Source organism: Hetaerina americana, unplaced genomic scaffold, assembly GCF_022747635.1.
Source record: "Hetaerina americana unplaced genomic scaffold, ioHetAmer1.1.p SCAF_4, whole genome shotgun sequence".
NCBI classification, from domain to species: domain Eukaryota; kingdom Metazoa; phylum Arthropoda; class Insecta; order Odonata; family Calopterygidae; genus Hetaerina; species Hetaerina americana.
The window spans coordinates 48,329,670-48,342,465 of NW_027286985.1; the positions used below are offsets into that span (position 1 = coordinate 48,329,670).

Here is a 12,796-nt window from a genome sequence, read left to right on the forward strand (position 1 = left end):
ACAATATTGACAAGGTGGAAGAAATTATGCATTCTGATGACCCCTAGAGTTTTGCTGATGAGAGTAATGATAATTACTCCTGGTAGGGTCACTTAGTGAATTGGCTGCAAGGGCAACTGACCCTAGTGAGATGGCCTTTAAGTGATGAAGTCACATTAAAAGCAAAAAAAACCATTGAAGAAGGAAATGGGAAAACACCTCAATTAACTATCCCATGAAACAATAGTGGACATTGATCTGAGAATGAGTCATGCTAATTACAGGCACAACACCAAATGTCATGCCTGGCAGCAAGAAGGAAAGTCTTCTACAGTCATCTTATGAAATCCTCGTAAAGTGAAAAAAGAGAAGATGCCATGTAAAATACAAAGAGGGGGAATGAACCAGCCAGAATGTGACAAAGGAATGTTAGGATGATATGGAGAGAGAGAAATTGGAAAATATAATTTGGGAGATGGAAACGGAAAATATGTGTGCAAGGTGAGATGGAAGGATAGTAGGCATTGCTAGAGTGATAATTTCAGAATAGCATATAAATGAAGGAAAGATATCAAGCAAGGGGTAGTTATAGTATTGAGCGGAAAGGTAGGAAGAAGTGTAGTAAGCACAAGATAAAGGCATGTAACAAAATATTTTTAGTAAAAGTGGAACTAACGAACTTAAGTTTTGTTCAGGTCTGAATGCTAAAAAAAGCAACCATTGGGAAGAAGAAGTTTACATTGTATTCAATTAGTTAGAGGAGATAATACAGCCTCAGTACAACCTTAAATAGCTGCTAGTGATTTATGAATAAAATAGCTTGGACAACGGTTAGCTAATCATATTCTACAAATAAGCCCATCTTCAATTCTGCATATTTCTTTCCTCCCTTCATTTCATGCAATATCCCTATCCCTTTCCTTCCCCTTCATCACTTGCCCAATATTCCCCCCTCTGTCACAGTCTTCTACATCCCATTGCCAAATCACAATACACTGCATCAATTTTTCCTGCCTCCTTGGAATTTCTCCCAACAATACCCTGATCTCCCCCATCATGCCTTGTACTTCCTCGTTTGTTTTCCTTTATGTCCACTACACCTTCTGCATTCCTTCTCCACACTCACATTTCAAAAATCTCCAATCCATGCCTATCAACCTGCTTCAATGACCATGTTTCTGCACTGTTTAAAGCTACACTCCATATCAAAGTTTTGACAAACCTTTTCTTAACATCCGTGGTCAACATCCTTGTCATCCATTACCTCCTCTGTGTGAAAGCCTCTTTGCCTAATGCAATTTTTCTCCTTACATCCCTGCTACTATAAACATTTTGGTCCAAAACATTCCCAAGATAGGTAAACTGTTCCACCTGCTATAGTTTTTGCCCTCCTATTTTAAAGTTGAACTTAGCCTCTGTCTTTCTCATTTTCAAAACTGCAAAACTTTTGTTAGATGTACATTTTTTCAACCAATACCTGTTGCACTGACTTGCCATTGCACCCAGCAGAGTTTGCAACCCCTTGGCTGACTAACAAACTAAAGCTTGTTCATCCAAAAACCTAGCTGATTGTATGAATATCCCTCCAACTTTCATTCTCATCTCCAGTCTTTCCCATGCTTCTTCAACCATTTCCTCTGCATATATATTGGACAGCACAGGTGATGATGGACTCCGCTGTCCGTCTAGTCTTCCTAAGAATACCCACCCAGACTATTTGCCACTCATACCTGAGCAGTCTGAGACATGTCCAGGTTGGCCAAATACAGTTACAGGAGATGCACAGCCTGGCCTAATGCCTTTACCATACTGTTAATCTATATGTATATTCCTTATATATCTCTCTATAATCTTCTCTGGTTCAACTAATATTTTTCTTGACTCATCTCTGATTATTATCTCCGATTTACCCTTATTACTTCCTGGCAGTCATTTAACCCTCCTCTATAAATGCACCAATTTCACCCTTACACTGTAAACTTTCCATATTCTCAAATATTTCTCCATGTCCTTCTCTTGGCTTTCTTTCCATTCATCTCATCAATGGGTTAAATGGAAGAAGGGACCATTTGGTCTCAATTTCGCCCAAATAAAGACCACTATCTATCTATCTATCAATAATCCATGGTTTACTTGCACTTTTACTTTTCACAATTCCAATCTTTATGCTTTGCAGCTTTTGATATCCCTTTTTTGATGTGCTCAAATTTTGCCTCTATAGACGACCCCAGTTCACTTTCCTTTCTCATGATCTTCTCTTAAGCCATGTGATTCTCCTACCTAATTGGTCCTCTTTATGCATTTAAATTCCATTTCCTTAGTCTTCTTCTCTGTTTCATCTTTTTGGACCTGACGCTACACTTCATAGTTACCAAATTATGATCCATATCTAAATCCTTTCTCAGAAAAGTGGTAATTGATCGTGCTGTTCCTAAATCTCTGCTAAACTTTGGGGACAAGAAATGGGGAGAAAGGTCTGCCAACCACACTATCATTTCTTCCTTTGCCTACCACCGTGTTCCAATCCCCTACCAAATTTCTCTCCAGAAACACCTGTAATTATATGCTGATCATATACCTTATTGACTTCTTCCTCCCTAAGAATGCTTGGTAGCATGTAAACCTGAACAATGACCAAGTTCGTTGGTTCTGCTTTTAATTTTACAGATAATATTCTATCAGCAGCTTGCTCTATGTTAACTATGATTTTTTCCTTCCTTTTTATGTAACACTATTGCCACCCCATGCTGGTGCTCTTCCCCATTGCTGTATTTTACTCTATAACTATCACTTAAGTAATCTGCACTATCCATCTCTCTCACTTCACATGGACCTAAAACATCTATATTTTCTTTCTCCATCTCTTACTTAATATTATTTAATTTGCCTGTCCTCATCATGGTCCTAACATTCCAAGTCTCTATTCAAACTAACAGTTGTCTTCTGTGCTGCTGCTTGCTTTGCAAGGATTTTGTGAGATGATTACTGTGAAAATCTAACCTCACCCATTGCAGGGCATGACACATGGCCTATAGGGCTGAGTCCCATATTTTCTAGGACTCATTCTAGTAATCCTGTCTATTATTGGTTCATGGGATAATAATGGAGGTGGTTTCCCATTGCCTTTCTCAATAGTGATTTTAACGTGACACCATCACTCAATGGCCACTCTGCCAAATGGGGTCGGACAACTTTGCAGCCGCTCCATTGAGGAACAGATAATGTGCAGACTACCGTCCGTCTGACTCCTATCTTTCAACCGAGCGGACATGGGTGATCCTAACAGTAGCAAATATCATTGATCCTGCTGGCATAACTCAAGGGGGTCATCAGGCAGTGCAAGCCCCCTCAACACATCAAAGTTTTAGTCCATAAGGGGGGTGAAGCATAGTAAAGATCAGTAATTTATCATCCAGAGACTGTCCAGTAGCAGATGGATTAACTGGGAATAATGTCAGCTATTTATATCCATCACCATGATATCAGAATTCTTCAGCCACTATAGGAATGCCTTCAGCAAACATACTTTTTTATTTAATATAATAGAATTATGGGCTTTGAGAAGTTTACTCTGGTCTATTTTGTCATAGAGTAAAGTATTAAAATTATATTACAGATTCCGAAATCATGTATGCATTAAAAATATGAAATAAACTCAATGCTGTCAAATAAAATCAATGGCTTTAAGATTAAACCTGACATATAGTACATACTTAACTGCACTCGAAAAAAAAACAAAATCTGTTTTGTCTACTTTTCGTAACTGTAGCTTTTATTCAGGCTGATGGAAATTCTGAATTAAATAAAATCATCTATTTAGTTACTGTTGGTGCTTGTAGATACATCAATTCATCCAATGATACTGATTAATATGCAAAATTTTTATCAGACTTTAGTTTGTTCATTTTTAGTAACACCTCACATACCTATGCGAGTCATTTTTTAAACATATTTTGGAGGAAAAACTGTAAAAATATCCTAAGGACTTCTTTTGGAATTGGTTAGCCACTCTGCATCATGCCAAAATAGGCACCAATCCAGTGACGCTAGGCAAATACAGGTATTACAATGGCACCTGAAGGAGAGCTCAGAGTTTTGTCCTGACATGTAATTAGGATTTCACCTGGGTTGACCCATTTCAGTTTTTTCACTCACCCTATCAAAGTAATGTTGAAATAAATGAGTAAAAATGATGTGCCATGCATGAGAAATGTATAGGTGAGGCTTCATCCATGGCAAAAATTTGATTATATTGTAACTAAGAAAAACATTAAAATTTCAAAATTCTTAATTGATTTGATTTTACCCTTCATGGAATCACCTGGTACATTGCTTTCTCAAAAACTGGATTATTTTCATTGATATTTAATTGGCTTTTTGATAAAAATTGATGGGGTAGTTAATTAACATTTTCCCTGCAGGTGATGGCAGTGAAGTTCGAGGAAGGAGTGTGGTAATAACTACTGGAACTTTCCTTCGAGGCCAAATAAACATTGGACTGGAAGTGAGGCCTGCAGGAAGGGTAGGAGATGCTCCAGCTGTTGGACTTGCTAATACTTTGGAAAATATTGGTTTCCGGATGGGCAGACTTAAAACAGGTTTGTGTTAAATTCAGTTCCTTTTGCATATAGATTGTTTGAGAAAATAGATCTCCTCTGTTTTAATGAACAATGTGTAACGCTTCAACTTGCAACAACTGCAAATGAGGCAATTTTGGAGTCAAATAATGAAACTTCATCTACATAAAATTCAATCATGAAGCTAACAGTAGTATATCAAATGAAATTCTTGCCCAATAAATTATGTTAATAAAAAAATTATGACAACTCTTTATTGAAGAGCCGTTGTGATATATTTTTGAAAAGTAAAAAATAAAAAAGGAATGTTTATTGCATTTATTGAAATTTATTGAGCTTTGGTATGGCAGTTGAACATCTTACTCCTAGATCTGGACTGTTGACTGTGTTATTTCTTAAGTATTTTGTACATAATATTTCATAATGATAACTGACTGACATAACTCTGTATAATAACCGATTTGCAAGTTGCCAGTTTTATGTGCCTTTCAAAATTCACCTTAATTGTTAATCTACACTTCAAATCTTGGCAATATTAAAAACCAGTTAAATCAATGTGAGCAACACATTGCCTGCATATCTGTGTATTAGCTTTTGCAAATGATGAAAATTAGAATTCATTCAACTGAATTAAATCTCTTATTTCTTTTAATATTAAATTAGTTTCCTTTATTTTGGGAGAACGTGTTTCACTATACTATTTTAAGTCGTATTAATAATATTAATTTTTATTTCTCTTTACAAGAAATTATTAAAAATTGATATGTACAGCATACCTTTTAGAGTTATGTAAAGTAACTATTTTTGTATCTGTATAGAAATGAAACCCAATATTGTAACCTCTGTATCACACACATTCTGTGAATGCATATGTTCACTTCCTTTTATCCAACTATTACAGTAATCAGTAGTAAACATGTAACTTATGACATTAACCAAATCTAATGAAAGGCATTTGTATTTCAGTTCATTTTCATTTATTTTAATCTGCAGGTACCCCTCCCCACCACAAATTCTGTGAATGCATGTATTCACTTTCTTTAATCCAACTATTACAGTAATCAGTAGTGAACTTGTAGCTTATGACATTAACCAAATCTAATGAAAGGCATTTGTATTTCAGTTCATTTTCATTTATTTTAATCTACAGGTACCCCTCCCCGCCTTTTGAAGGACTCTATAGACTTTTCAGTGTGTGCAAAAAACCATGGCGACAACCCCCCACAGCCCTTCTCTTTTATAAATGATTCTGTCTGGATAAAAGTAAGTATATCAGGCATTAAAATGGAATGAAAATTAGCTCTGCATAGTAAATGAATAAAGTAACTAATTTAAACAGCTTCATTTCTTGATTTCATAACAGTTGATGTTTATGAATTTTATAAAAAAAATTATTTAATGTAGCATTTCAACTTAAGTTAGATGGTAGCAAAGAATCTGTGGTAGAGAACCTTTGCTTTTTGTCCCGTCATTGTTGTTATTATTATGGTCAATAAAATTGATGAGGTATTTGACAATCAGTTCTAAAATGAGCTATCATTTCATACCACCATCACAGCTGCAGAAAAAATTCGATACCACATATGAAACTAATTGAAACCTAAGCTACTATATTAAATCCTTACTAGTGATGGCATTGGTTAAAAATATTTAGTTCAAAGTTATGCCTCTGAGAATATCTATTTTATTCATTCCAGTAAATCCAGAGGCTAATGTGGCCATTGTAACTAGCCACAACAAATTATCTAGGCTCATATGTGTTTTTACTCCTCATTCAATGAGAATTTCACTTAACATTATCTTTGTGGAGCCAGTATTGTTAATCTAGGAGCACTGTACTGCTTTTAAAATTGAAATACCTAATTAAAAAGATTGTAAATGAGTTTTTCTTTACCCATTTGGGAGTTCACAGGTGTAATTGACATAGTTTTAGTTTATCTTTCATTTTGCTGATTGTCAAGATTTTTTCATTTCCCAGTGTTCCTTAATTAATAGGAGACTATTGTAATGGCAAGTTGATTTTAAGGAATTCAGATTTTAACAAAAAATTGATATACTACAGGGATAGTGCTGTGGGCAGAGGAGTAAAAATTCAATCCCATCTCAGAACCATTCTTCTCTCACCTGCATAGATTTGGTGTCACTAATTAGTAGTAAACAATGCATTGGTGATTTAGTATCCAAAAGGTCTTGTATTCCTTTTTAATGCCCCTTATCTTGGTAAAACAATTTGTGTTTGGGCATTAATACAGCCAGAAGACCAACTTCCATGCTACATGACATACACTGTTCCAGAAGTTGAGAAGATTGTCAGGGAGAACATGCACCAAAATCGACATGTGGCAGAGGAGATAAAAGGCCCGCGTTATTGTCCATCTATTGAGTCAAAAGTCTTGAGGTAATGTTCATATTTCATGATATTCTTGATAAAGACTAATGATTCACATTTTACTAAGCTTGGGGTGCTACTCATTTAAATGTATTTTGTGAATGAAGGGCTTCTGTTGAAAATGTGGGAGTAGAAAATATGTTTACTGTTTATCCCATTCAGAGTTTATATAATTCAGAAATTATATCATGGTGTTACTTGAATATTCGTTATGTATCCATAGTTTTTTTCTCAAACTTGAGCTTAATACTTTGGGCAAAATTGACAATTTGTTAAGACGATAACTTAAATAAATACATTATTTTTCTATCAACTAGAATATGAAATTTTGTCGCTAAGCAATATAATAATAACCATGTGACATACGAAAAAGCAAGCAAAAACCACGTCATACTGAGAAGAACCACTGCATCTTGTGAAATTGGGTAGGAAATGTCTTTGGAAAATCAAATGATATGAATTTACTCAATGTGAGGGTTCAATGTATATTTTGATCATCCATTGCTGCTCAGTTATTTAAAAAGTGGACTAAATCCATCGATGAACCTTTTTACAGGTACAATATGGGTTGATGAATTGTGAATTGACTTGGTTATGTGGCAAACTGATAATTTTTTGGATGCTTGTAAAAATTAAAATGGTAGAGGTGGCATTATTCTAACTTCAGTATAATGATTTGCAACATTTTAATCTTTAGGATAAATAATTGGTCACACTGTTAATTTGAATTTAAAGAAATCAAGTGATTTTTTTTGTAATTAGCACTAATTAAATAGCAATATGAATAAAAGTTGTATTTGGGTTTGGAATATTTTGTGAATGCCTGTGAATTTATCATTTTTTTCATTTTTTCTTCTTTGTTCAAATCATTTCAGAGGTACCTTTGTGTGAAAATATCCATTGTATTTGGGCAGATCTTACATGCAAAGAAAATATAAGCTTATGCAGGATTAGATATGAAATAGGAATTGTGCTACCTGCTAAAGTTGAGGTTCGATGATGAAATTAAGTTAAGGATTTATTCTACTGTGATTTTCATTAGAAATCTCTGATTCTAATCATAATTAGTGTAAAATTACCCTATTTTTTGGTGCAGCAAATAGAAATTAATGGTAAAAATTATAGTCGACTCCTAAATATGGCAAGGAAATATATCGTCTTTCCTAAAGTACTTAATAATATCTGTTGTCAAAATTATTTGGAGAAATTTTGATCAATTTAATGTTTTAATTTTCAAATAATGTACTGGAAAAGTATATGCATAAGACTATTTAGGTTGACTATACAGGGTGCAGCTGGACAAAATTCAATTTGAAATTCCCACTGCTTCACATTTAGAGGTTGCTCTTGGTGCCCAAATAAGCTTGACATATTTACTGAATAGGCATAAACTCAAAACAGTCGCAGTGCTGAGAACAAATGTATAACCGAAGACCCGCAATTATTGTATGTACTGAATAGTCATAACCTCAAAATGGTCGCAATGCTGAGAACAAGTGTATAACTGAAGAGCTGCAATTATTGAAAGTGATGCATTGGTCACTCGGTAACAGAGTATATTTGGTTCTTTGGGTACTCAAGATGGACAGTTTAACGGATGTTATTGCAGAGTATAATGAGTCGGAGAAGTCTGACAATGGTTTTGCAACACCAGCAAGGAAGACTCACTTAAAGCAGCACATTATCAGGACACCAGATGGTTATCAGGGTGATGCCATGCCAATTCATTTGGTATACATAGGGGAAAATATCAGCAGAGAAGTTCATTTGTGTGTTTTGACAGATGAGGTGAAGCCAGGGATGGAAACTGTATCATCTGGAAGGTCTTATGTTTTCCAGCAGAAAGCGCCAGCCTATACGATACATTTGGTGCAAAATTGGCTGTCAAACAATGTTGTTATGTTTTGTGTCAAGGAATTTTGGCCTCCCTACAGACCAAATTTTAATCTGTTGAACTACTGTGTGTGGAGTGTGGTCAAAAGGGTTACCAACAAGTCCAGGCATTCAAATGTTGCGTCATTGAGAGCCATTATTGAAATGACATTCGCTGATATGGATCGTGGTGCATTAAAATGGGGCTGTGAATGCTTCAGACTGAGAATTGAGGCCACAATTCAATCAAGTGGGGGATGCATTGAATAAATTTGTTGTTTATGCTCATCCAAACAATTCAGTTGTTCAAAACATTTTGTAAACATTTTCATTTTTGTAATAAAAATGTTTGGAAGAATTTTTTAACTTGTCCAGATTTTTGAACCGCACTCGGTTGTTGGAAATGATGGTTTCATTGTGAATTCAAGTTATATTTTAAAGAATAGTGAGGAAAAACATGATTCTTGGACCTGAAAATCTGAAAAATGTCAGCAATGTTGAAATGAAAAAATGAATGATAATCCTGATGGATCAAATGCTGTTTATGCCTTGTGCATTAGAAGTTCAATGCTATTTATAAGAATTTTCAGGGACCATATTATTGGCAGGCTAGTTGTAATAGTAGTGTTCATATACAACCTGTATAAAACCTGTTTTTTCCAAGGTGACACTATATTGTCTTCACTTGCTCTCTAGTCTAAATGTCTAGGTTAGCAAACATATTTTGCCTTATATTCCCTCATCCACAAGGATAAAATTACAATTCTTGCCCATGAAAATCTTGTAAAACATTACATATTTCTCTACTAACTTGAATATTAGCTACTCTCCTAGAATTAATCTCCTTCCTATGAGTAAGCTATTATCTTTTGCTATGATTTGAATTCTCTTTCAAAATATCTTTAAAAGATCACTAATTTGTAATAGTTTTCCCATAATGTATATTAATTGCATTGCATCACAGTGAGAACTAATTGTACACCTTTCAATGAAGTCATGCCGAATAAATTTTAAGTTCTGGTAATATACATAGCATGAAAATTCATTGATTCATGTTGAAAACTAATTTCTAATTTACTGGGTGTATTTTAAAAATGTTTCTTTGTGAATGAAGTTACAAATATATTCTTAGTTTAACCGAAGACCTCTGTATCATCTGAACAGGTTTGGTGGCCGCCCACATCAAATATGGTTGGAGCCAGAGGGATTGCACTCGCCAGTAATATACCCAAGTGGCTTATCATGTACTTTACCTGAAGAAGAGCAAGTAAAAATGGTAAGGACCATACCTGGACTCAGGAAAGCGGTTGTAGTACAACCAGGTAAGATTATTATGAATTATATAGTAACTTATGGAAAATGTTTTTTCAAAGAACTACGGGAGATGCCACAACATTCGTGAAGGTGATTTGAAAAGTTCTCGACCTGATGATGGAAATGACAATTTATATTTTTGTTTCTTGATTGGATGCAAATTGTTGACCAGTAAGGAAACTTTTGAGTTTTCAGAAGAGGTAGAAGCCCTAGGGAGCTAATCCAGGGAATATGGTGGATGTTCCAGCACTTCATTGTGTAAATCCCTCAATTTTCCAATCGCCAAGACAATTTTTTGGGTAGGTACATTGTCCTGATGGAAAATGGTTGTTTTCCTCAACAAGTCCAAACTGCTTTCATTAATTTCTGCACCCAGTTTCATGAGAAGGTTAGATAAATACTCCCCAGTTATTGTTTACCTTTTCCAAGATAGTCAGTCAACAGAATTCCTTTCACATCGTAAAAAACCAATTCCATGACCTTTCATGCCAATGGCGCTGTCTTCGCCTTCTTAGGAGCTGAAGAACTGCCCTCAATTCACCACGTGGGTTGTTGTTTTGATTCTGCTTTGTAATGGTGAATCCATTGTCACTTATCAATGCAGAAAATCACTCGATATTTGTAAAGCATTTCTAAGCACTGTTTAAAAAGTGTCATCCTAATGCATTTTTGATCCACGGAGGGCATGCATGGTATCCATCTTGTGGAAAACTTTTGTCATGTGTAATTTCTTGGGCAAAATGTAACTAATGCATTCTTTTGATATCCCTACTGTATTAGCAATTTCATACTTCTTCATATACCAATCTTCCATAATCATGTCATGCACTTTTTTGATAATTTCCAATGTTGGTGCTTGTTTTGGACAGCCTTCATGTGGATCATCTTGGAGGCTTTCATGTCTACGTTTAAACTCTGCCTCCCATTACTTCATGGGGGAAATTAAAGAAGAGTTCTTATACACTTTTAAATTCTAGACTGAATATAGGTGGGCATAAACCTTTTCTTACGAAGGATTTAATCACTGCACATTACTTGATTTTTTCCATTTCTAACAACACACACACTTCAACTGATTCAAGGGGCTGCATACAGCAAACAGCTAAATTTAACAGTGTGCATTTTCACATTGTATCTATTCACCATCGTGCCAACATAAGATGAAAAAGTCATGCAAGAAGTGATGCCATTTATGGGCAAGGCTGAGAACTCTTCAGGTCACCCTTGCACTTAAACATAGTCCTATGAAATTGCTAGAAATCCTGTGTTAAATTCATTTGTTTGATTGAAACTCAATTTTAGGCAGATTACTGTAACCAGTTGAGCTACTGAGGCTAATCTCTTATAATGTGAATTTCTAAGGGCATTTAAATGAACAAGACACTGTGTATAAGCTGTTACAAGTAGTAGCAGTTGTGGGTTTTGTATCACAATCCGTGAGGTCAAAGCCAACATTTAAACACCCAGGTGTTTTCCTTTGACAACTTCAAAGAATTGTGAGTGGTGTTATGACAGTTACCCTAATGAAGTCATCTGCTGATGTGCACCAAAATGTAAAAAATTCAGTGTTGAAATCATTCACCTTTCCCCTCTCATGGTTTTAAGGTATTGGTAAGAAAGAAATTCAGGGCCAAACCTTAGTGCACCTAGAGACCCATTTCAAATTTGTGTAATCAGATGCACTTGCTCAGAAATATTTTTCGTATTCACTTCATCTGGCAGTCTTGTTCACTGATTTCTCCAGGCTTCATACAACTGGCTGTAGAACCTATTGGTAGGATCACTAATGTGCTGCATCATTCCAAATGATGTGAAATATCAGTGTATTTGTGAATCTGATGGCCTCCTGCAGTCCCTTCCATCCCTGGTTTTAAAGGTAGGGAAATGGTGGTGGAAATGTATGTGATTGTCTGAGAAAATGTTCACTTCTAGGTAAGGTACAAATGAGAAATACATTGCATCATAACAAGAAACTATGAAAACAAATGTATATCAGTACAGGGTATGTCAGTGAATCAATTTTTGTCTTTTTATTTTTCAAGCAAATTCTAATTTGTAGGGTAAACTTTTGATTATCTATGCTAATCAATGCATGATGGAGTACAGGAAATCAAAAATATGGAGCCTTTGTAAGTAAAATTCCTTATTTCTATTATGTATTCCTTCAATAGGTTATGGAGTGGAGTATGAATATGTAGACCCGAGGGAGCTTGCCCCTACTCTGGAGACTAAGAAAGTTAATGGATTGTTCCTAGCTGGGCAGATTAATGGTACAACAGGCTATGAGGAGGCAGCTGCTCAAGGGCTCTTGGCTGGAGTGAACGCAGCATGCAAGGTGGAACTCTTTTTTCTCTTTCTTTTTTGAAATGAATCAGGTTGTATAAAATTATGTAGTTTCTTTCTGGAAAAGGAAGATGAAGTTAAATCAGACTTTTCTACCATGACCTTGAAGTTCTCTGACAAGTGTGGCAAAGTTTGTTCTGATCCATGGTATAATAAACAATGTCACATTCAGTACCTTACAGTCATAGATCAGGTTGTAGAGGAAACATAAAAATTCAATGAACCATGTATTTTCTGCACATGTACTTTTACAGATTAGCATCCTTTCATTTAACAATAACAATTCAAAATTAAACGGAACAACAACCACTACTAGTACTCG

General features: G+C 35.3%; 1 protein-coding gene across 2 annotated transcripts in view; it reads left to right on the top strand.

Annotated features, from left to right (window-relative positions):
• Positions 1–12,796, top strand: part of LOC139691931 (protein MTO1 homolog, mitochondrial) — a 36,036-nt gene that overhangs the window by 1,930 nt on the left and 21,310 nt on the right. For both annotated transcript variants that reach the window (XR_011701700.1, XM_071589883.1), the window contains exons 4-8: positions 4,401–4,577; positions 5,707–5,819; positions 6,809–6,954; positions 9,982–10,139; positions 12,303–12,466. Coding sequence is in view for 1 of the 2 variants with exons in the window: in XM_071589883.1 (XP_071445984.1) it covers positions 4,401–4,577; positions 5,707–5,819; positions 6,809–6,954; positions 9,982–10,139; positions 12,303–12,466 (758 nt within the window). In the remaining variant the exon portion in view is untranslated. The remainder of the gene's footprint in view (positions 1–4,400; positions 4,578–5,706; positions 5,820–6,808; positions 6,955–9,981; positions 10,140–12,302; positions 12,467–12,796) is intronic.